The 26,164-nt window shown below is 42.1% G+C and overlaps 1 protein-coding gene across 1 annotated transcript in view; it reads left to right on the plus strand.

Annotated features, from left to right (window-relative positions):
• Positions 1–26,164, plus strand: part of trpa1b (transient receptor potential cation channel, subfamily A, member 1b) — a 99,731-nt gene that overhangs the window by 22,005 nt on the left and 51,562 nt on the right. The window contains exons 10-17 of the mRNA XM_080193532.1: positions 637–737; positions 1,066–1,235; positions 7,642–7,806; positions 8,707–8,821; positions 13,408–13,574; positions 19,183–19,273; positions 20,728–20,787; positions 21,996–22,094. Of these exons, the coding sequence (XP_080049658.1) occupies positions 637–737; positions 1,066–1,235; positions 7,642–7,806; positions 8,707–8,821; positions 13,408–13,574; positions 19,183–19,273; positions 20,728–20,787; positions 21,996–22,094 (968 nt within the window). The remainder of the gene's footprint in view (positions 1–636; positions 738–1,065; positions 1,236–7,641; positions 7,807–8,706; positions 8,822–13,407; positions 13,575–19,182; positions 19,274–20,727; positions 20,788–21,995; positions 22,095–26,164) is intronic.

Genomic DNA, 26,164 nt, shown 5'->3' on the forward strand with positions numbered 1-26,164 from the left:
AGCCTTAAAGAAAGAAAGTATTAGATATCTGTGTGACTTAACAAAGAAGGAAGTGGCTGAATTCATAGGTTTGGAATCATAAACTTTGTCTGAAATTTAAGCTTTGACTGGTGTGACCTTCTCATTTCATGCAGAAAAACTTATTGGTAGCTGCCACCAAAATGGATGTAATTTTTATAAGTTTATCATTAAGTTGAGGTAGGAGGAGCAGGAGTCCTCTGCAGACCTCAAAAAAAAACACACACACCCATGAGTTGTTTGTGGCTTATGCCGTACCCTTCTGTTCTCCCTCGTATCGCCCCACTCCTGCCATTCCCATGCAAGGGGAGCATTTGTTGTCCATCCCTAATTGCCCAAGAGAAGCTGCTCCAATGGTCAGGTGTAGCTTCCACATGTGCCAGGTCGGTATCTGCAGTTTGCCTGTAACATGTTAATGATTGAGCTTCGAGCCTCCAGCTTTTGGTACACACTCCCAGCAGACCAAATGTATTTTCAAACAGAACATAGTCAAAGACTCTTTGCAAGTCTAGGTGTAGCACATCATAAGGCTTATTGCTGTCACTTTCTCTTAAGAGTGAAGACATATCAGCTTCCCTTAGCAAACTAATAAAATATTTCTTTTTATGATTGTCTTAGGAGCTGATATTAACATAAAGAATTCTGCGGAATGCAACTTCCTTCATCTAACTGTCCTGCAACCCAAAGGGTTAACAAACCTCAGTGAAAACATTCTTCAGGTACATCCTTATTTAGGTTTCTACTTGACAGTTTTTCAGACACCTTCTTAATTTTTCGTGATTAACAAGCAATCAATGCCAGACTTAGCATAAAGGTTGCTTAGTAGCCGATCTATTCAGATTTTTAAAAATAATATTTTTTTCAGTTTAGGCACTATTAATCACAACTGAATATCAAAACCTGAAAAGATGCTGTAATGCTATGAATTTGCAGAGTTAAAAGCTATAATAACAATTCTGCAGCATTTTTTAAAGGAATACTCAGTCTTAATCTGTTTATCCTTTTTTATGTGTTTATTATTTAACATTTATGTGTATATTTTTGCAGTCTGAAAAAATACAGGAGCTGCTCAATGACAGAGACATTAATGGATGTACTCCATTGCACTATGTGTGTAGGCAGGGACTAACAGATTCTGTGGAGAAAATGTTGACATTAAAAGCATCTCCATACTTGAAAACAGTGGACAAGAAATCATCACTGCATTTTGCAGCAGGGTAAGGAATTTTTCAACTCCAATTCATCTCAGGATTTAATTTACTCAAATGAAAGGTCAAAATAAATTAAAACCATTAGAAACAACTACTCTGTATGTGACTGTATGAAGGAAACTGGGTGTTTAGTTTACGAAAGTGGTATATCATTCAAAATAGTAAATTATTTGATAGCTATTAATTAGGTGAAACATTACAATATTATGTTGAACTGATTCAAAAAATGTACTGTTTAAATATAACACTAAGGTAAGCTGATGTTTTGTAATATGCCGTATTTTTTGAATGATACTTAAGCTGATCAGCATAGATTGTGGCATATATTTTGCATGTGCAATACTTTAGTTATGACTGACATATAAAAAACATTTGCCGTGATTTTGCATCTGTATATGTTGTGAGCGAAAACGGCAACATGGGTGCAAAATTTCATGAGATTCAGAAAATAGGAATGGAATCTTTTTCAGATTTCCCCCCCACCCCACCAATAACATAATGGAGTTCCCATTCAGGAAGATAAGGAACCTTATTTCAATCTATTTAAATACAATTAATGGGCTCCCCTATCTTACCATCCTCCCAGATTAGAAATTTCCTGATGCCAATATGATGTCACATCAGAGAGGTTTACAACTGTTTTTTTAAAGATGGAAACCAGTCAAAAGTAACTCACCAAGGATGCAGTGGTACGTACAGCCCTTTGCGGGGGGAGGGCAGGGTTTGAGTTGAGGGTCATGACTGAGTAGTACTGTGGCACTGCCTCTTGGCACTGTTACATGCATTGCCTCCTTAGAGCCAGGGTAGTGCTTTGTGGAGCCCAATGGGGAGCTCCAGGGAGGCGGAGGTTTGCTTACAGTTGGGAGAATTCCTTTTATGAGTTTGTGGGGGCCTGTCGTTGACTTTGGGGGATGGTCTCCATATGCATGTGGGGGGTTTCCTGTGTTGCTTTCAGAGATTGGAGTGCCTCAATCTCTGGATTCCCAGCTTTTTCTGACCCTGACCCAACAGCACGACAGTGTGGGTCACACCTCCAGATTTTTTTTGCACAAATTGCTGGGTTCTCTGCAAAGGAAACCTGGCTATGCAGCTTGCGAGCTGCAAGTCATTTTTCTCGCCTCAGCCAGCACTCTGTTTGCAGAAAATGGAAAATTCCACCAATTTTTTGCATCTGACACCATGGCTCATAGATAACAGGCACAGAATGCACCAGAACTGATAGAAAAAGCTGTCGACTGTAATGAACTTCACAGCAATAAACTCTAACCTAGAGATCCAGAGTCTTTGCTCTAGATTTTTTGAAATCCCGCTCCTGGGTGAGAACCAGAGGAAAACATTGTGGCCACTTCCCATGTTGCCTGTGTATTGACTGCAAAATTACATGGGCAACATAAAATTCATTTTATTCATTAATGATCTTCATTGGCCCTTTTTTATGTTGGTAGGCATGCTTCTGACTGTTAAGTGCCTGCTGATATGCGCAATTGTATTGGGACACACTCCCAACATCATTTCGCACGATTCCAAGTGAATTCAAGTAGGGTGCATGCCCACTTTAATCTCAAAATTCTGGCCCATGTTTCCTATGCTTTAGATACTAATTAATTTCATGTAAAACCCTTTGGAAAATTCTAAGGATACAAGAGGAGTTGTCTAAATGCAAGTCTTTTCTTCATCCATCTATTTTAATAATCTTACATATGCGTTCAATTTTAATCGACAAAACCTTACTTCTTGTTGTCAATCTTTTATCCAAGATCTTTGTCAAATCTTTTTCAAGTAATTCTTATGTCTGTATTTATAATCAAATAGGCTGATATAAAACCATCAATCTCTAATTGTACAATATGACCACTGGATGGCACTATTTTTAAACAAGTATCATTGAACAATACAGAAAGAGGTACTTTGGCCCATTGTGCTTGTGTTATCTCTTTGGTTAATTGTACTGCCCCTTCCTTTCCCATTGACTTTTAAATATTACTCTTACGAGGATGAGATTAAATTTTTAAATTTCAGGTCAGCTAGTCCTTTAAATTCATTCAGTCAGAAACTGAATTTGAAAGAAACCCGTTACTAAATCTGATCCCAGATTCTACGTTTCAATACGTGGCTTTCATATCCAGCAAAGAAAACAAGAAAAAATCCACTTTGCGTACCTCGTGACCATGCAAGTTTGGAAACGGCAAACCCCATGGTGCTTTTCTATGAGTAAGAAGTCTCACAACACCAGGTTAAAGTCCAACAGGTTTATTTGGTAGCAGACACCACTAGCTTTTGAGGCTTTTCCCCTTCGTCAGGTGAGTGGGGAGTTCTGACGAAGGGGAAAAGCCTCGAAAGCTAGTGGTGTCTGCTACCAAATAAACCTGTTGGACTTTAACCTGGTGTTGTGAGACTTCTCACTGTGTTTATCCCAGTCCAACGCTGGCATCTCTACATGATGGCTTTTCTAAGAGTCTTGGAAACATAGAAACTGGGAACAGGACTAGGCCATTTGGCCCTTTTTGAGCCTGCTCCACCATTCAGTGTGATCATGGCTGATCCTTTATCTTAACAGCACAGTCCTGCTCTCTCTCTCCATCCCTTCACACTCTAGAGTCTAAAAATTCATCGGGGCAATTCTCCCAAGTGTCGAATTTGTGTAAAATCTTGAGTAAATCCCATTGGTTTTTCTGCGGGACTTTCAAATGAATCTCCCACACTTTGTGCACTAGCAGAGTGCACTAGCATGACTCTTGATAGAAATCAGTGGGCAGAGTCTTTTCCTGCTGGAGAAGCTGACAACATAGCACTCCATTGTGCATTGATGTTGGTGCATGCACAATAGCCCCAAACTGCCAGCCTCCTGATTTGCTGACCAACAGAGCAACCACCCCCCTGCCTTGTTGCTCCTCCAAAACGCGCCCCCCTCCCCCCCCCCCCCCCCCACCCCGACGTGATCGCTGGCCTCCCGGGCATGTCCAGGACAGCCTCAACCACACATCCCCACCTCCTCACCAGCAGCCCCAAACCCCCCCAGTCCCAACCGTGATCCATCAGCCCCCCTCCCCACCTTGATGCCTAGTCCCAATCGCTGGCCTCCCTCCCTCTGTCACTGATCCCTTTGCAGAGTGGCAGCAGGATCCCAACCCCACCAATCGCACCCCCTGCCCCCAACACAGACTCCATCCTATTGAGCCCTGCTCCTTGGCAGTGCCCAATGCCTAGTAGGCAGTACCAAGGTGCCCCCTGGTCATTACCACTTTGCCACTTGGGCAGTGCCCAGGGGCCAGGCTGACAATGCCCGGGAGCACTACTCTTACACCTGACCCATTGGGGGAGGGGCTCGTTGGCCCCCATTCATTTCAAAGGGGTTAGGCCATCAGCGCTCTGTCAGTGAGGAGCTATTGTAAACCCTCCTGGCGGGGCAGCGAAGCTAGCAGGTCTGGATCTAGCCGTCTCTGGCCTGCTAATTATATGTAAATATTGAAATGGAAATTTGAATAAATTATACAGCTCTGTGCTGATTTCTGGCACAGCTGATGGCACCAGAAATCCAACGGTTGGGACTCGCAGAGGCCGTGGTACCCAGTGGGGAGCCCATTAAACAGCCTCTGCTTGAAAATCGCCTCTTTTTATATTCCTTTCTTAAAGACATTCAGTGACATGGGCCTCCATATTCTTTTGTGGCAGAAAATTCTACAGGTTCACTACCTTCCGAGTGAAGAAACTTTTGCTCATCTCAGTCCTAAACGGCCCACCCTGTATCCTGAGTCTGTGGCCTCTTATTCTAGAACCCATGGACAATGGAAACAACGTCTTTGCATCCAATCTATCCAACCCTGTCAGTATTGTACAAGTTTCAATGAGATCCCCTCTCGTTCTTCTAAATTCCACTGAATACAGGCCTAATTGGCCCAATATTTCCTCATGCAACAATCCTGCCATCCCAGGAATCAGTCCGATTAGTTCTGACATTGAATGAATTTTTACATCACCACTGTGCACCCTTCTTCTTCTTCTTCAGGCAGATGTGCACCACTGCCATTTTGAAAAGTCTGCCAAAATCCAGTTAAGTGCAGGAAGATCCTTTGCTCAGCAGTAATCAGCAGTGCCATCTTGAGAGCCTCTATCTCTTAAAGCTGTACCCACCGCTTTTTAAAATCATTGAATATAGGATGGCAGAAGGGTGTGAATATGGCAATTTAAAGTCTGAGCTCATCCAAGACAAAAAGACAATTCACTCTCTGACCTTCTTGTCAAGGATAAGATGACCTTATCCTTGACAAGGTTATCCAGCTAACTACACTGTCAGAGCTACATGAACAACATAGGACAATTCTGAGGAGAGAGAACACTTCATTATGGCAGAAATCAAATCTTAGTCCAACATATCATGTCACCAAAATACAGCAACCTCCCAACTCCAGGAAAGCAATCCCTGAACTGCCCAGCAGTTGCAACGCAATAAGAAACATCTTATCAGGAAAATCAGTGTCCTGCGAGCACTTCCACTGTGACTTAGAGGGACACTTTATTCATAGCCCCAGCATCTCTCAGATATTCGGGAGATAATCCACAAGTTGAGACCTGTTGTATATTGGCGAGTGGCATTAGGAAGCAGAGAAGAAACAACAAAGCTTTATTAATAGAGTGTGTTCTCTTACACGACTGCTTCTTCTTTGCCTGTTCCCTGTGCTCAGGTTTTATAACATCACTTCCGGTGAATATGTGAATACATTAATACAGCAGAGCTCAGTAAGCCAATAAGAATTAACACAAATATATAGGGGACAATCTTACCAAAAAAATTCTAGGTACTGAACAAGCGTGGAAAAGTTGTAAAGTTTAAAGTTTATTTATTAGTCACAAGTAATTGCGATGAAGTTACTGTGAAAATCCTCTCTTCACCATACTCTGGGTGCCTGTTTGGTTACACTGAAGAAGAATTTAGTATGGCCAATCCACCTAACCAGCATGTCTTTTGGACTTTGGGAGGAACCTGGAGGAAACCCACACAGACACAGGGAGGACGTGCAGGCTCCGCACAGGCAGTGACCCAAACCGGGAATCGAACACAGGTCCCTGGCACTGTGAGGCAGCAGTGCTAACCTCTGTGCCACTATGCTGCCCAAGAGAAAGTTTCAGACCCTTTTTTCAGTGAGAGAAAAAAAAGTCACATCTTCTGAAACTTTGAAAAGTGGCAAAGTGTGATTTCTTGCCATAAGGGTGAGTGGACAAAGTCTATTCAGAGTGGGAAGATGGCTGATGACTGCTGAAAGGCACTATTGCACATCTGTCCTGCTCTCTCAGTACACTGTGTCCCTACCCTACCATCCTGAGACCTCTTACACATGTCTTGTCCTCTGGCTCTGGCACTTAGGCTCAGGCACATTTGTGCATAGTTTCTCTTCTGTTCATTGTAGTGCTGTTGCTGCAGGGACTGGACAGATGCCAGTCAATATGACTGACTGGCAGCTCTCAGGTAGGACTTCCTCCCAAGTGAGTTGTAGAAGCCCTAACTGCAGCAGTTCAATAGTCATTAGAGCATAAGCTGGATACGGGACTGTAGGAGATGGCAGGGATGTGTTCCCAGCTGATTCTTTGGATGGCAGAAAACAAGTCCTTGGCATAATTACTTACTATATTTGCATGCCAACATTTTGAGATTCATATACAAGGATATCCAGATCTCTCTGTACAGAAGCATTCTGCAGTTCTTTTCTTCTTGAATAGTATTCTGCTTTTCCATTCTTCCCATTAATTTTTCATCTTATATTTTCCCACATTATGTTCCATTCTGCCATTTTTTAGTCCACACACTTAAACTATCTATACCCCTCTGCAGACTCTTTTTGTCCTCCTTGCAACTTGGTTTTCCACCTATCTTTGTATCATCAACAAATTTAGCTGCAAGACTCCCTCCCTTCAGCCAAGTCATTTATGTATATTCTAAATACTTGAAGCCCCAGCACTGACCCCTATAGCAATCCACTGGATACCTCAAGGAATTCGCCAAGGCTCCTTCAGCAGCACCTCCCAAATTCATGACTGCTACCATCAAGAAGGACGAGAGCAACAGAAACGTGGGAGAACCATTACCTGGAATTTCCTCTCTAAGTCACTCACCATCCTGACTTGGAAATATATCTCTATTCTTTCACTGTTGCTGGCTCAAAACCTGGAGCTTCTTCCCCAAAACCAATGTGTACCTAAACCACATGGACTGCAATGGTTCAAGAAGGCAACCACCACTACCTTTCCAAGCGAAATTAAGAATGGGCAATAAATGCTGGCATAGCCAGTGCAGACTGCATCACATAAATGAATAAAAGTACATAGGATTGGACAAGTTCATGAAGGTTTAAACACAACTATGAGAATTTTAAATTTAATGAGCTAGAAGTGGGAACTAATTTATTCTTTATCACAGATACGGCCGACTCAATACATGCAAGCTGCTGCTGCAGAACATAAATGAGACAAAATTGCTGAATGAAGGAGATGAAAAAGGAATGACACCACTACATCTAGCGGCACAGAACGGGCACACCAAGGTGGTTCAACTGCTTCTCAGAAAAGGAGCTCTCTTGTTGCGGTATGTGCACCAAGAATAATTTTTCATGAATTATTGTTCGCTGGTCGTTCACTGTTATTTATTTGTTTGTAGCTTAGGCACTGAACGGCCTACCATTTATTTACTTTTTCTTTACTGAACTCGGTAAGAAACATCTGCTGAGGAATAGTTTGCTTTCTATTGTCAGGAAGAAAGTAATGTAAAGTAATGGTCTTGTGTTCTAATAAAATGGTTTGATATCCCACATGATGGGCAGGAGACAGTTGGTGTGTGGGGCTTAAAAGGCAAATTTGTGGATCCCACCCTCTTGTGAACCCTTCACTATTTTTACAATGCAAGGTATTGGCCTGTCCAAGTGACCCACCATGGAGACAAAAGCCACTAGCTAAAATATTTGCCACAGCTCCGACAATTCAATTGGTCAAGGATTAATTTGAGTGTCTCTTTCAGCTTGGTGGGCCAAGAGGTGCAGGAGTATCTCCCCCAGTACCTAAGGAAGCCACTAGCCTCCCCAAATCCAAACTTTACCCTCCAGACCCCCTATCACAGGTCTTCTCAACTCCTGATCACGAATTGGAACTTCCTGATTAGGGTTGAGCTTCCTGCTTCCCAATTTCTGACTGGAACACCCCACATCCTCAGCCAATTGCCCAACTCTCCCCCAGTAATCCATTGACTATGGTCTCCTGCCATTGGCATTGCTTCCTATCCTTTGGCCTGGCTGTCTACTTCCTGCTCACCAGCTAGTAAAATAGAGCCACAAGATTTATTAATGGTGCCATGCCTTTTAAAAATTGCAGGAATTCAGCATCCTCAGCCTCACCTGCATCCTCCCTGTAAATATTAAGGGCAATGTGTTTTATAGATATAAATTCAGCCAATGGATTTTCCAAAACTAGTTTTTCATTTTAATCTTCGAAGGGATTACAAGTGTTGGACAAGTTTACATTATGCTGCCTTTGGAGGATATACTCAGACAATGGAAGTATTATTACAAACTGATGCAACACTGCTCAATCGCGTGGATGAGAATGGGGTAGGTGAATACATTTCATTTCAAAAGACAGGAAAGATTACTTGGACAGTGCCTGGGCTCTGTAAAACCAATTGTTTTTTCCTTATTGAATTCCTTGTTTGCATATCCAAGCTTGCATTGACCTGAATCATCCTATTAGATTCTGATATTTTCCTTTGGCACACTTAGGCCGCGATTTTACCAACAATTTGCATCTATTTTCGGGCGCAAAATCACAGTAAATTCAAGCGTTGGGCTTTTTAACATGATCTGCAGCCAAATCCGAGCAAATCGCAACCTTACTGACACCCGATTTGGGCATGGATCCTGTCCGCGCCCGAATCAGGTGGCCCGATGATTTAATGAACCGTGCGCCCAACTCTACCACCAAGTTACCCACGTTACCACCTTCTGGTCTGGTCTGCTCATCATTGTCTGGTGGTGTGTGGGGGGGCAGGCCTGATCGCTCACTGACAGGGAGGGGGTGGGGGGTGGCGGTAAGATCTCTGGTGAGGGGGGCAGGGGTGTCCACTGCCACTCTGAGTGATCGGTGGGGATTGGGCATGTGGCCATTCCGGGAGGAGGGATTCATTCTTCCGGTGAGGAGGAGGGATCGCCTGCAGAGTGGTAGCAGACACCCCTGCCCCCCCACCAGAGATCCATCCATCCCCCCCACCCCACCATCAGTGAGTGATCAGGCATCCCCACCTCCACCAACAGACAGCGATCAGCCCTCTCACTCCCTCCCCAGAGATACATCTGACCCGCCTCCTCCTTATTCACCCCATCCAGAGGATGCTCTGACCCCCCCCTTCCCCACCGAGGATGATCTGAGTCAGAGAGCCGCTCTCTCTGCTTTTTTCTCCCGACCCGTGCGTGCTTTTTCGGATTTTTTCGAACTGTGCACGCGCAGTTCAGAGCTCCGATTATCTGATATTGCAGTCTTCATTTCTCGTTCATGTCCCTCAGAGGACATAAAAGAAACAACAAGATGGTATTGTCTATTCAGGGAGATAAGAAGCCAGGATTAGTACTGGTGATATTGGCCCTATTAGCCATGGATGCAAATCCCCTAATGGCCACTAAACCTCACGAGCAGCCAAAAAATGAATTTGCACTGGTGAACCCTTGCCAGTGATGTGATGATTTCTATACATTATAATATATTAACATATTATTAAAGGGATTGACACAATAGCATCTTCTCTGCCCCCTCCAGCAGCGTGACATCATGCTGGCATGAATCACTACTAGTTTTCAAAAGTGTGAAAACCACGCTGGGAGCACAGAGGTGTGTGTAAGCTCCAGGGTTGATGGACTAGGTTTACAGAATTAGAAGAATGATAAAGAAGATAAACTGATTTGTGTGTATTTTTGCCAGACACATTGCGTAATTTAACCAAAGCTATTGCTTTCATCTAAATGAAATATTTAGATTATATTCAAATATACTGCATGTTGAGACATACAACAGGTGAATGCTGACACATGGATATAAGTGGAGAGTGTGGTTAAAATCTCTATCAACATTCCTACTGATTCTGCCGAGTGATCATTTTAACCATGGCGGGATTCCCTGGGTCCATTAGCTCCGATTCTGAATCACAATGGCCCAGTGAATTGAGAGTTGGTGAAAAAGCAGGTTTTGCGTGGGACCCTCCCAGACTGCACTGCCAGCCCTGAATGGGTTCCTGCCTATCTTCAAAACCACAAATTTAAATATAATCAACAGGCTTGCAGTCTGAGTCAAATAGCTCCGGCTATTTACGCACCTCCCCAGTGGGATCCGCAGGGGACAGGCTTTCAGACAGGTCTTCACAAACAAGAACCTGGTATGTTGGACCCCAAGAGTTGAGGAAGCAGTACCAACCCATCAGTAGTGACAGGCATCCTCTCCCCACTACTCGCTCACAGGCCCTTCTCCCTCAGACACCCCACACAGCTCCCCTTCTCCCTCAGACGCCTCACTCAGCTCCCCTTCCCCCTCAGAGCTCCCACTCAGCCTCCCTTCTCCCTCAGCCCCTCCTCAATTCCCCTTCCCCCTCTGAACCCCACTCAGCTGTCCTTCCCCCTTAGAACCAGTCCCCCCTTCCCTCTCAGACTGCACACTCTCAGCCCCCTTCCCCCTGAGACCTCCCATTCAACCTCTTCCCACTCAGCCCTCCTGCCCCCTCAGATCCCTCACTCAGCTCTGTTTCCTCCTCAGACGCCCCACTCAGCCTCCCTTCAGGCCACATGCCTTGGTGGTGCCAATAGTGCACTGCCTGCTGATACCCTGACACTCACATCCTGGGCTCGCACTTTGGGCTTCAAGGGGACTCAGGAAGGTAGGTCCAGTGGTCATTCGGCCCTTTGTTGCTGCCAGGCTGGCAACAAGGGGTTGATCTCACTACTCTCTGCCGGGATAAAGTGTTATGGCTGGACTGCCCCTTCTAGTGCTGGCAGACCTGAAGATCACTCCTCATATGATGATTTCAGGCAGCCCTGTGATCTATATCTACATTCCTACTGATAGGTGTGAAAATTCTGATGCGGCCAGGACACTTTAATCTCTATGACCCCCCCCCCCCCCAACCCGATAACTTGGCAGGATTTTAAATTACTACGGCATTTCCTTTCTCCTCTATAGAAGCTGCATGTGAGGGCAGACACATTTGAAGCCCTCTGACAGAGGAGATGTCAATGTCTCTTAGGGTGGGGTGGGGTTGCTGGTGGGATGTTTCCAGTCTGCACAGCTGTGCACTCAGCCCCAGGGCTTGCACAGCTTTGGTTTGAAGTTGCTGAGGTTTCCTAGCAAGCTGAAATCATTAAAACCCTCTTTATTGCACTTTATTGATCTGTAACAAGTTCAACATACAGTGCCTCGTAAAAGAAATCAATTCATTTCTACAGAGGTCCTGTCGCAAACCAAAGTTTAAAGTTTATTTCTTAGTGTCACAAGTAGGCTTACTTTAACAGTGCAATGAAGTTACTGTGAAAATACCCTAGTCACCACATTCCAGCGCCTGTTCGGGTACAATGAGGGAAAATTTAACATGGTCAATGCATGTAACCAGGACTGTGGGAGGAAATTGGAGCACCCGGAGGAAACCCATGCAGACACATAAGAACATAAGAACATAAGAAATAGGAGCAGGAGTAGGCCATCTAGCCCTTCAAGCCTGCCCCGCCATTCAATAAGATCATGGCTGATCTGTCACGGCTCAGTTCCACTTTCCCGCCCTCTCCCCATAACCCTTAATCCCCTCTCTTATCAAAAACCCCTCAACCCGCGTCTTAAAAATATTTAGTGAGGCAGCCTCCACCACTTCAACGGGCAGAGAATTCCAGAGATTCACCACCCTTTGAGTGAAGAAGTTCCTCCTCAACTCCGTTCTAAACCGCCCCCCTTTATCTTGAGGCTGTGCCCCCTAGTCCTACTGTCTTTTTTGAGCGGGAAGAGTGTCTCCATCTCTATCCTATCCATCCCATTCATCATCTTATACGTCTCAATGAGATCTCCCCTCATTCTTCCAAACTCTAACGAGTACAAGCCTAGTTTATTCAGCCTCTCCTCATAGCTCAACCCCCTCAACTCCGGTATCAGCCTAGTAAACCTCCTCTGCACTCCCTCCAAGGCCAAAATATCTTTGCGCAGGTGCGGTGCCCAAAACTGCACACAGTACTCCAGCTGCGGCCTCACCAATGCCCTATACAGCTGCAGCAAGGCCTCCCTACTTTTATATTCAATCCCCCTCGCTATGAAGACCAGCATCCCATTCGCCTTCCTGACCACCTGCTGCACCTGCAAGCTGGGTTTTTGCGACTCATGCACAAGGACCCCGAGGTCCCTCTGCACCGTCGCCTGCTGCAGTTTTTCGCCCTGTAAGTAATAATCCTTCCTACCATTATTCTTGAGAGCATGCAAACTGCACACACAGTGACCCAAGCCAGGAATCAAGCCCAGATCCCTGGCATTGTGAGGCAGCAGTGCTAACCTCTGGGCCACCCATTTATGTTTTGTTGTGAGAGGGAGGCCTGTCTCCGAGCACAGAGATCAGATCACCATTTAAAAATGGCAGGCTGGTTTTGGAACAGTGGGGCTGGCTGGTAAGCTATCTACAATGAATAAATTAACATAACTAAATTAGGATTCTCCCACCTGTTAGATGCTGCTGACACCATGGGAAACTCCCCAAGTTTCCCATGGCGTGGGCACTGAGCCCTAATTCGGGAGAATTGTAGCACATCTAGTCAATTCCCTCTGCCAGTCTGATTTTTGATGCAAAGAGATGTCAGTTTCAATCCCAGCAGGAATTCTTGGTGCTAAAAAATACATTGTGTGCTGCTGAGTCAACACACTCTGCTGTCACACGTGGAATTAACTAGATTTGATTTGCAATAAAATGGCAGAATCCAATTATTTTAGGTTTGACCATCAGCAACTATTATTGAGATCCTGGGAAGAAAACAACATGAGGCTTTCAAATTATGCCACACCAAGTAAAAGCCTTGGGTATTTTATGAATCCAAACTAGTTATTCTTTTGGTAATAAAATGTATGTTTGTGTTTTTCTCATATTTGGAGAACTGGCTGTTTGAAGTTTCTTTTGTAATTTATTCCAAAGAACACTGCCCTCCATCTGGCTGCAAGAGAAGGACACAGTGAAGCTGTGCGTCTACTCCTAGCTCGTGGAGCTGATCTAACACTGAATAAAAATGAAGCTTCCTTTTTCCATGAAGCAATTCGCAATAAAAGAAAGGAAGCTACTTCAGCTATTATTCAAAGTGACAGGTATGAATAGTATGTTGCAACTATCACTGTACAAGGCAGGTAGGGAATTAGGCTTGTTAAGGGTCTCGTTAACCAGGGGTAGAATTTGGGATCTGTATACCGTTCAAATGCCCGCTTCCTGCCCCAAATCAGATGTTCAGGCTTTGTGACATTACATTTTTGTTAGATAGCTGAAATGCAAATACAAATTTCTTTATGTATTGCAATATGTAATAAACTGCGCTGCAGACTTGTACAGTTATAGGGAATATCTGTGGTTGTCCACATAAAAGACTTGCAATTTATTTAATATTTAAGATAAACCTTTAGCTCCAGAAAGCATAGTGGGAATACTTTCACTGCAGTGGATCAGCAAATATACCCACCTCACCTCTCAAGGAAAATTAGGGATGGGCAATAAATGCTGGCTTTGCAAACAATATATGCATGGTGCAAATGAACTTTTGAAAATGTTCTGCCGTATTGAATCACAGCATAATATATATCTGCATGAAGCAATCACTTATCAGAACTGAATAATTGTAAAAGTGGAGCTTACGTTTCTAGGGCTGGATTTTATTGGGGTGCTGGGAGCTATGACGATAGGTCAGAAAGTCTATGACAACCCTACCTCTACTGTTTTGAGGTCTCTGATCACCTGGCAGTTAATCATTTGCTCTAGGGGATTCCTGTTGTTTTGAAAGTGTGCAGGGATTCTTCACATTTTTGGCCTCAGGAACTCTTTTCCTAACATAGAAGATGCTACAGACCAAAAAAGAAGCAAGATAATCCTTGAAAAATTAATTTTAACTAACCAGATTTTCAGACAGATTTGCAGCAAGATGCACTAACCATTCTAAGATATAATCTTCTGCTTATTATGGCTTGACAAAAGAAGCTTTTTCAGAGAGTTTAACTACAACACCTGGCTGGGGCTCACAAAATCCAACACTAGAGTGGATGTTAAAGAACAGCACTTGCCCTTAACATTAAAGGTGTTAGGTTGGGCAACAAATGGGATAATTGTTCATGGTACCATAATGCAAACCTGTAGATAACACCTGTCTCTTTTCAATGAAACTGATAAGGTTCATTCTATTTAGGTAGGAAGGCCACCATCGAGTAAAATCTCAAGGGCTAAGTTGCATGGAAGGAGTTCACTCACTGAGCCAGTGCAATCACCTTATTCTTTCTTATTTACTTGGAAATGAAGAACAAGCTTGTTGACATCAGGGGAGTGACAAGCACTCTTTAATTTTGTTCACTTCTGGGGTTTATCATCCATGGCACAAATCTGAGTTGAGAAGCTTGTTCCATCTATAAAGGTGCCATTTCAAACATTGTGCATAAAAGATTGTAATAATCGAGTCGAAATAGCAGAAAAGATAAAGCCAATAGATCTTAATATTCAGTTTTCTATGTTATGGTGTTTCTCAGTGGGATGAAAAAGGCAAAGGAGCATGATTAGCTCTATTCAACTAAGAAACACCCAGCCAATATTTCTTCTTTTATTTATAGCAGCACCATGAAATGTTAGACAAAGACATTGTTTTCTGAGTAATAGCATGCATGAAGTCTTTGCCAAGATCACACAGCACCTGCAGGTTAATTGAATTTGAAGGTTTTCTCTTCATGAAGACAATGGAGTTGGCCTGAAGAACATGAATATCACATTGACCGTCTCCTTTGCCGTGCACCCTGGAGACTGCTCTTTTTTCCCTTTCTGGTCAAACATCTTTGAAGACACTTTGTTTAGAATGTTTTAAATAGCAATCATTCTCATTACTGAGATAGTGAAATAAGGAATCTTTACTTAGACAAAATAACCAAAGCACTGCCTCAGGAACCCAGTTGCTTGGTTGTTGATAATTCTTGTATGAATATGAAGCTGATCTTTGACTGTTAATGCAGAGGTCCAGCAATTGTTCAGTTTCCTAAGAGTGCCGGGTGCAGGCAGTCATCGGAGCCCTTCTCTTTCCTTGCTGTTGTTTTATTTTTGCCTCCCTCACTATGTTGAAGGTCCTTCTCTAAAGTGGCTCATGTCTTAGCTCCTCTGCAAAGTTATGCAACACACTGAAATTATATAGTGCAGACTCTGGAATATGAAACATACACAGAAAATTGCTAGAAAAACTCAGCAGGTGTGACAGCATCTGTGGAGAGAGAAAATAGAATGAATGTATCAAGCCAATATGACTCTTAGAAAGAAAGGTCATACGAACTCAAAACATTAACAATGTTTTCTCTCATTAATGTTGCCAGGCTTGCTGAGTTTTTCTTGCATTTTTCTGTTTTAGCCACATGCACTGCCAATTGGCTTCAGATTTGTTGCAGGAGACACAGCTCTCAGTCCCACAACCTATACTATTTGAGAATAAGATAGAAATACATAGGGGTACCATCTTTCTCATCATCCTGATGGACACATGTCACCACTCTTTCGAAACCACCCTATCATTTCATATCTAAAGCCCTGCTAGAAGCACTGGAAAAACTGCAGTAGTTCAAGGAGAAAGTTCACCACCACCTTCAAAGTGATTTGGTATGGGAAACAAATGCAGTTTTGTTTATATCACCAACATTCCACATAGAAGCTTTAAAATTTTCTTATACAAAATTCAGAAGTGCGTGATTGGCAAACAGATTTGTTAACTGTAAAGTATAAAAATCATCAAGCAATATTTCAAATATTGCACAACTTAATCACATTTGTCAATAAATAAATAAACAAACAACTATTTCAGAATCTGAGGAATTACAAATGGTGCTGAACATTGTGCAATCATCAGTGAACTCAGAACTTCTGACCTCATGTTGGAATGAAGGTCATGGATAAAACAGATGGTTAGGCCTAGGACACTACCCTGAGGAAGTCCTGCAGTGATATTCAGAGATTGAGATGATTGAACCCTAACATCTCCAATCATATTTCTTTTGTGCTAGGTTTGGCTCCAATCAGTGGAGAGTTTTGCCCCGATTCCTATTCACTCCAGTTTTACTTGAGCTTTTTGATGTGGCACTCCATTGAATGCTGCCTTTATGTCAAGAACAATTGCTCTTACCTCATTTCATGAGGTGAGCTGTTTTGTCCACATTTGTATCAAAGCTGTAATCAGGTCAGGAGCTGAATGGCCATGTCAGAACCTGAGCATCAACGAGCAGATTATTGAAGAGTAAGTGCCACTTGAAAGCACTGACAATGACACCTATCATCACTTTACTGATGACTGAAAGAGTAGAAAAAATGTTACTTAGTTTCCAACCTTCACATTTGGCTAGCCATTCTCTGCTGATGTGTTCTATTCTAAAAAGCCAAATAATGAAGGATAGAACTGGACCTAAATCTTTACATTGTTCATAAGTTTTTATTTCCAGGGACATGCATTACAAATATGCACCTCCCAGTAACACAGAAAACAAATCCAACACCCACAGTTTTAGTTTGCTCCTATGTATAAAAGAAAATAAATGAATCCTCAGTGTTTGCCCTTACCTGAATACAATTCAATATTCAATGAATATACAGTTAAACCAGCTTCAGCATACACAGAGCTACTTTCCTTTCTCTGTTCATGATGGTTATGGTCATGTCCTACTTTTATTTCAAGTTTAGTAATTGCTGTGAGACTTCTTCCCTTTGTACTTGAATCCTTTCTCTGATCCTGTGCCAGCAATCTCTGCAAGAAAAGCAAAGCTATTTAGTGTGCACTCAATTGAAAGATTTTGAAAATGTATGAAGCAGTTTTTCAGAGTGTGCACGAAGAGGGGAATATACTACAGGCAGGATTTTGCCCTTGTGGGTCTAGATCCTGAGGCTGGGGTCAAATGGAGGTCACATACCTGTACTGTGGAAAACAGTTGCCTGGCAGTGATTTTTTTTTGTGAATTAGCCAATGGGTGGGCTCCCTGCCCATTTGAGGATGGCAGCAGAATTTGAAACTAGAGTACCGAGGGGAGATCCTTCAGCTTGGAAGAAGCAGCAGCCCACTACTTCAATTAATGCGTTTTCATTGAGGCACTCTCTCCCCAACTTTTTAAAGTAAAAATAAGGGCCTGGCCTGTTGTTGTTCATCCATCGTCATCGATGAGGACCTTAATACCATTAGTCATTTTGAGGCTGTTTGCGGTGTTTCCGAAGATGACTGATCAGGCCAATTCAGGCACGGAATGTCCTGGCACATATTGGACAGATTTGTGTAGACACTGTAGTTGTTGCGCTGGTGGCTCTGGACTAGCGCAGCTCACGCTTAAGTTGTGCTTCAGCAATACACCTTGCTTTGTAAGCTTGACAGCCTTTGTGGGTGAGGCAGTGCCAGGTAGGGCAGTTTTGTGCCAGTGTTTCCCAGGTGGTCGTGTCTATGTCAAGTGACTTCAGGGAGGCCTTCAAAGTGTGTCTTTGAAACGTCCCTTCTGCCCTCCATGTGAACGTCTTCCAGCAGAGAGTTCCCCAAAAAGGAGTTGCTTGGGTATGCGCTCCTCTGACATACAGATGACATGACCTGCCCACGGGTGTGCGCTCTTATCAGCATTATGTAGACTGATGGTAGACTTGCTCTAGAGAGAGCTTCAGTGCCTGGTACTTTGTCTTGCCATCTCATGCGTAATATTCTGCGAAGACAAGTCATGTGGAAATGATTGAGTTGTCTTGCATGCCTTTGATACACAGTCCACGTTTCACAGGCATACAGGAGCGTAGTGAGTACCGTGGCACAGTAGACCTTCAGTTTTGTTGCTGGGCTGATTCCTCGATGTTCCCATACAGTGGGGCAAAGTCTACCAAAAGCAGAACTTGCCTTTGCTATTCTGCAGTTAACTTCTGTATCAATAGTCACTGCTTGGGAGAGGGTGCTGCCAAAATAAGTGAACTGGTCTACTGCCTGTAGTTTCTGCCCTTTGATTGTGATTATGGGTCCTGTGTACGGTGCATGAGGAGCAGGCTGATGCATGACTTCAGTCTTTTTAATGTTTGGTGAGTCCAAAGTTGTCACAAGCCGTGGAAAATTTGTCCATACTGATTTGCATCCCTGGCTCTGAGCCAGTATGTAGGGCGCAGTCATTTACAAAGAGGAAGTCTCTCAGAACAGTCTCCTTCACTTTGGTAATAGATTGAAGTCTCCTCAGGCCTGGCCTATAGTCCAGTCAGCCTTTCACAATAGACTTTGAATTATTAGCTGTAAGTCATTTGCAGGCAAATAGCCCTGTCAACACCAATCCTGCCACCAGAAAAATAGAATGAGGGCAGGCAGCAGCATGCTGGTCAGCGGCATTTATTTTCACTCTCTCCCATCTCTATGCTTGCCCCAAGTGGGGTTGAAAATCCTGCAAGTGTGGTCAAGAAGGACGAGTAGTTTTGAAAGAAGTAGATTTTAATTATGTGGAATGAGGTGCAGTAATGTATTCCATTGTGACTGGGAGAGAATGCTGGGAGAAGAGGGAAGAATAATTGATAGCACCGAGGCTAAAATAAGATGCCATAAGAGTGTGTAGTGGACCCTCACGAGTTAAAGTATTTCCCTCCAGGTGAGTGAAGCCAAACCATCCACTCATAAACAAACTGAAACATGCCACATAAAACACCGAACATTCTGTCAGGGACTTAACTATTAATGTTTTAATCCCTTGCATTTAGACTAGTTGAGGCTACGGTAGCCTTCCTTCATAGTTCTTCCATGCAATGTCCAGTCCTGGAATTGATTGAACACCTCCCAGAAGCTTTCAAAGTAAGTTCATTTCGGTAATGATTTTAAGAATGTTCATTGTTAATGGGTTAGGTTGTTTGTACTGATTTTAACAAAGGAATTCAGCTGCTTTTGGCTTTTCCAAGTGGAGTATGATTTTCTTCATTAAGTACTGAATTGTTTTAAATAATTAATAAAAACATGCAAAAAATTTCCACATGTATCTAAATGCTCAATTCTTCCATGCCTTATAACATTTACAAGACTTGGGAGATGGGATCTTAGCTGTTATGCTAAGATTATGCAGAGCAGTGACCTTGGTCAACGGCCATAAGAGATTATGCAGGGTCAATGGTGTCTTCAACATATGAATGGATTGAGTATCACAGAATCACATAAGTGTCATGACACAGAAGGAAGCTGTTTCAGCCGTTGTGTCTACACCAGCTCTCTGAATGAACAACTCACCTTGTTGCATTCTTCCACATTCTCCGCTTAACCCTGTATATTCATTCTTTTCAAGTAAGTCTAATTCCCTTTTGAATATTTCAGTTGAATTTACCCACCTCACACTCTTAAGCAGAGCATTACAGAGCCTAAACACTCACTGCCTGAAACAGCTCTTCATCATATCACTATTGTTTCTTTTACGAGTTACCTTAAATCTACGCGTGCTCATTCTCAAACCTTTCATGAGTGGGAACAGTTTCTCTCGATCTACTCTGGCCAGACCGCTGATGATTTTGAATATCCCTCAGCCTTCTTTTGTTCAGGGAAACAGCCCTAATTTCTATAGTCCATCTTCATAACTGAAATTCCTCACTCCTAGAATCGTTCTCCTGAATCTTTTCTGCACTCCCTCCAATGACTTCACGTCCTTCCGAAAGCACTTCCCTTAGACTTGAATGCAGTACTTCAGCTGAGGCCAATCTAGTGCCTTATACAAGTTCCACATAACTTCCTTGCTCTTGCACTCTGTGTTCTGTGTTCCCGTTCATTTAAAACTGTTGTGTAGAAAATGTGTTCACAAATATTTTAAATTGTTACATTTGGGTTATTTCACACAGATTATTTTGGGAAGGTGATTTTGGGATCCATCACTGGCATATTTGATACATATTTTGGTTTTGTGCTACATAATGGAGTTTTAAATATTTGAAACAGCTGAAGATAAATGTAAACTATTAAATTTACATTTATGGTTGGTTCTGTGACACAATTATCTCCATCTGAGATATATAATATTCAAATCATTCTTTTCTCTCTTGCTCAACTTCAGTCTTGTCTCAGGTTCCTATTTTTTTTATGCTGCCCTATCCAATAATTCCCTTCCCCCAATATCACACTTGTAGAATCTTTTCTTTTCATTACTTTCATGTCTCAACTAATTACCATGATCATCCTGACAGGTTTAGTTACTCAGCGTGTGATCATTGTATGTTGATGTCTTGCAATTTTTACAGCTATCTGTAGGAGATTTTTGCATTTATTTTCAGGAACTTTTGGACAGATGTATGACAGAATCATCAGAAGATAGGAAAAGTATTGACTTCTCAGTAAGTGTCCATCTTACCTGAATCTGTGGTTAGTTATACAATGATGAGGAGGACTGAACTGGCTTCCATTTATTCAACTTCCTCAGTTGATTGCAATGAATGATTTTTAAAAAAATGTTTTCCCAAAAAATGCTTTTTCCAATCCAAATGTATTTACTTGTTAAAAAGCAGCCAGCCAAACCACGGTTTCTTGAGTCAAAGAAATGAGAAGCGCGATCTTACCTGATATTCATGCTCCCACTGCAGCAAGCTCGGAGAATTTGGTGACCAGCCAAATCTCTGTTCACTGCAGTGGGATGGGAAAATCCTGCTGACATGAGTGGTGATAACATCCTGGCCAAAATGTTTATTAGTTACTAAAGTCACACACACACACAGTCTCACTCACACACACACACACTCACACACACACTTCAAATACAAATTAAAAGAATATATGATTAAGTCCTTTGCTGGGCCTTGAGACATAGATTTTTGAACGTTACAGCTCATCCTCTTCAAAATCCAGGAGTTGGATTGCAGGTAAATGCACCTTGCTGGAGGCAGTGTTGGCTTCAGAGAGAGGGAGATTCCTTACTGCTCTCTTCAGCATTATTTTCCAAGTTACTTTTACTTCCCTTTCTATTTATGGGTTGGCAAACCCAATTATTAAAACCCCACCTGTATATTTCCGAAAGGAATTAGATTAGCTGTCTTTACAGCCGTTGCTGTAGAATAAGTAATCACATTTTTGATCTTTCATCTCAAACATTTGGCACGTTTCAAGATAATAGAAGCAAACAGGAAATGGGATTATTTTATCTTCCACAGGGCATGTTGTATGTCTGTTGGGTATCTGGCTGGTTAGCACTTTCCATTATTTTAATGAAATTGCAATTGACTAAAGTCCAATACATTATATTTTTACATTCATTTCAAGAGTCCATTCTTAATGTTGACATTGACACCCTCAAATGTGGAATTCCAGGAACAATATGTCAGCAGTACAATCCATATAGTAACTTCCCAGAAAAGGTCAACTTACAATTTCTGACATCAGGTGACTCATGTTAGCCATGTTTGGTCTTGAAATTTAAAAAAAATCAGGTCCTTTTGAAAGTAATTCAGTATGTCCTTGGTTAGCTGGTGAAATATTAAATAGATCTCACTTAGTCACAATTTCCTATCTTCAGAACAAACATTTTACTTCATATCATTTTATTATACAGATTGAGTACAATTTCAGTTTTTTACAATGTCCACTTAAATACAAGAAACAGCAGAAAAAGGACGAAAATGTTCAATACACACCACTAACAACTTTAAATGTAAGTATGTCTTTTTGTACCTGAAAGTTACTTGTAGTAATAGGGCAATCCAGCAGCAATTGTTTAGTTGGATTTCATTATTGCTTGCTAAGGCACCTTACAATTGTAATTTTGTGGAATTAATGGGGAGATATAATAGGTTAAGACTTAATTGAATTCCCATAGACAAAAAGTTCTTTTTCATGGCTGTGGACCTGTTTACAAACTGGTAACTAGTCTTGTCCAAAAACGACTTGTAATGATCAGTTGCAAGTGTTTGACTCTATAGGTCCTAACTACTGTGTAGATCCTGGAGGCTTGTCAGTAGCACTGATATTCCAGCTTGTCATTGGGTACTCACCTCAAGGCAGTTGATTTGTCTCCTCATCACATTGGAAACATGGAATTTGACTGAAAAAAATCCCAGCTAGCTGCTTTAATTCCTGCTCATCAAGGCTCTTAACGAGCCTAATGGCTTGCCTACCTCCTGGGACCCTCAAGACGTGACATAGTGAATGTGCTAAGGAACATAAGAACTAGGAGTAGACAATTCAACCCCTTGAGCCTGCTTCGCCATTTAATACCATCATGGCTGATCTTGTCTCGGCCTCAACACCATTCTCCTGCCCATTCTCCAAAACCTTTCAACCCATTACTAATTAGAAATCTGTCTATCTCCTTAAAATTACTCAATGACCCGGTATCCACAGCATTCTGAGGTAGTGAATGCAACAGATTCGCTACCATTTGAGAGAACTAATTTCTCCTCATCTCTGTTTTAAATCTACTACACATAATCTTAAAACTATGACTTCATGTTCTAGATTGCTCCACAATAGGAAACATCCTCTTTATGTCTACCGAATCCTCTTTAGCATTTTATATATCTCAATTGATCTCCCCTTAGTCTTCTAAACTCTAATGAGTATTGGCCTAAAGTGCTCAACCTCTCTTCATAAGACAAATTCTTGAATCAATCTGGTGAACCACCTCTGAACTTCCTCCAATACAATTGCATCCTTTCTCAAGTAAGGGGACCAAAACTGTGCACCATGTGCTAGGTTTGGTCTCACTAATGTACAGCTGCAACAACACTCCCCTACTTTTATACATATTCCTTTAGCAATAAGTGCCAAAATTCAATTTGCTTTCCTTATTAACTTCTGTACCTCCATATTAGTCTTCTGTGATTCATGCTTGAGGACGCTCAGATCCCTCTGCACTGAAGCACTCTGAAGTTTCTCTCCATTTAGATTTTAATTTGTCTTCATATTTTTCTGATGAAAATGGATAACCTCACACTTGCCCACATTAAACTCCATCTCATGAGTCATAGAGGTTTGCAGCATGGAAACAGGCCCTTCGTCCCAACTTGTCAATGCCACTTTTTTTAAAAAATCACCAAGCTCGTCCCAGTTGCCCTCATGGTTGGCCCATATTCCTCTATACCCATCTTACTCATGGAACTGTCTAAATGCGTTTTAAAAGGCAAAATTGAATCTGCCTTAATTACTACTTCTGGCAGTGTGGTCCAGATACTCTGCCATCTGTGTGGAAAAAATTGGCTCTCTGGACCCTTTTGTATCTCTTCCCCCTCAGCTTAAACCTATGCCTTCTAGTTTTAGACTCCCCTACCTTCAGGAAAAGCTGTTGACTGTCTACCTTATCTAGGCCCCTCATTATTTTATAGACCTCTACAAGATAAGAACATAGGCACTAGGAGCAAGAGTAGGCCAAATGGCCCCTTGAGTCTGCTCCGCCATTCAATAAGATCATGGCTGATCTTTTTGTGGACTCAGCTCCACTTACCCATCCGCTCACCATAACCCTTAATTCCTTTACTGTTCAAAAATTAATCTATCCTTTCCTTAAAAACATGTAATGAGGTTGCTTCAACTGCTTCACTTCTACAGATTCACAACCCTTTGGGCGAAGAAGTTCCTCCTCAACTCAGTCCTAAATCTTCTTCCCCTTACTTTGAGGCTACGCCCCCTAGTTCTAGTTTCACCTGCCAGTAGAAACAACTTTTCTGCTTCTATCTTATCTATTCCCTTCATAATCTTATGTTACTATAAGATCTCTCATTCTTCTGAATTCCAATGAGTATAGCCCCAGTCTAATCAGTCTCCCCTCATAAGCTAACCCTCTCAACTCAGGAATCATCCTAGTGAATCTCCTCTGCACTCCCTCCAGTGCCAGCATGTTCTTTCTCAAGTAAGGAAACTAAAACTGTACACAGTACTTACTCCAAGTGTGGCTTCACCAGCACCTTTATACAGCTGCAACATAATCTCGCTGTATTTAAACTCCACACTTTTGGCAATGAAGAACAAAATTCCATTTGCCTTCTTAATTACCTGCTGCACCTACAAACCAACTCCTTAAGATTCCTGCACAAGAATACCCAGGTCCCTCTGCACAGCAGCACGCTGCAATTGTTTTACCATTTAAATAATAGTCCATTTTGCTGTTATTCTTACCAAAATGGATGACCTCACCTAAGATGGAAGATCATCCCTAAGCCTCCCTCAGTCTCTCCATAACTCAAACCATCAAGTCCCAGTACCATCCTAGTAAATCCTTTCTGCACTCTTTCTAATTTAATAATATCCAAAACTGTACACGGTATTCCAAATGTGGCCTTACCAATGTCTTGTACAACTTCAACAAGACGTCTCAACTCCTATACTCAATGCTCTGACCAATGAAAACAAACATGCTGAATGCCTTCTTCACCATTCTGTCCACCTGTGACTCCACTTTCAAGGAGCTATGAACCCATACCAAGATCCCTTTATGTAACTCTCCCCAATGCCTTACCATTAACTGAATAAGTCCTGCCCTAATCTGATTGACCAAACTGCATCATCTTGCATTTATCTAAATTAAACTCCATCTGCCATTCACTAGCCCACTGGTCCAATTGATTCAGATCTTGTTGTAATCATAGATAACCTTCTTCACTGTCCATTATGCCACCAATCTTGGTGTCATAAGAACTAGGAGCAGCCGTATACTATCTGGCTCCTCAAATCTGCTCCACCATTCAATAAGATCATGACTGATCTTTTCATGGACTCAGCTCCACTAACTGGCACATTCACCATAACCCTTAATCCCTTTACTGTTCAAAAATTTATCTATCTTTTCCTTAAAAACATTCAATGAGGTGTCCTCAACTGCTTCACTGGACAGTTGAGGCTACCTGCAAACTTACTAACCATGCCATGCATCCTAAATTCCCATTCAAATCATTAATATAACTGACAAATCACAATGGACCCAGCATCGATCCTTGAGGCACACCGCTAGTCACAGGCCTTCAGTTTGAAAACCAACCCTCTGGTTGTAGATGTCTTCTGTCATTAAGCCAATTTTGCATCCAAATTGCTATCTCACTCTGGATCTTTTAAGATTCTGCCATATCTGCCAGATTTTGGCCCACTCATCTAACCTATCCATTTGTAAATTGCTTATTTCTTTATCACAACATGCTATCCCACCTATTTTAGAATAACTGCAAAGTTGACTATAGTACCTTTATCCCTGTATGCAAGTTATTAATATTGATTATAACTAGTTGGGACCCAAGGACCACATCTATGGCATCCCCGTAGTTACAACTTGCCAACCAGAAAAATACACATTTATCCTGACTCTGCACTTTCTGTTGGTTAGCCAAATCTCTATCAAAGCTAATAAATTACCCCTAACCCCATGTGGTCTTATCTTGTGTATTACCCTTTTGTGTGGCACCTTATCAAAGGCCTTTTAGAAGTCCAAGTATACTATATCTACAGGATCTCCATTATCCACTTGGCTTGTTACATTTTAGAAGAACTCTGGTAAATTAGTCAAATATGATTTACCCTTCATAAAACCATGCTATCTCTGATGGGTTGCGTTTTGACTTTCCAAATGTCCTGTTATTACTTCCTTATTAATCGAACCTAACAATTTCCTAACAACAGATGTTAAACCAACTGGTTTATTGTTCCCTACTTTCTGCTTGCCTCCCTTTTTGGATATGGATGCTATATTAGCATTTTTCCAATCTACTGAAACCTTTGCTGCATCCTGGGAAATTTTGG

This window comes from Carcharhinus amblyrhynchos, chromosome 8, assembly GCF_965287045.1.
Source record: "Carcharhinus amblyrhynchos chromosome 8, sCarAmb.v2.hapA, whole genome shotgun sequence".
Lineage (NCBI taxonomy): Eukaryota > Metazoa > Chordata > Chondrichthyes > Carcharhiniformes > Carcharhinidae > Carcharhinus > Carcharhinus amblyrhynchos.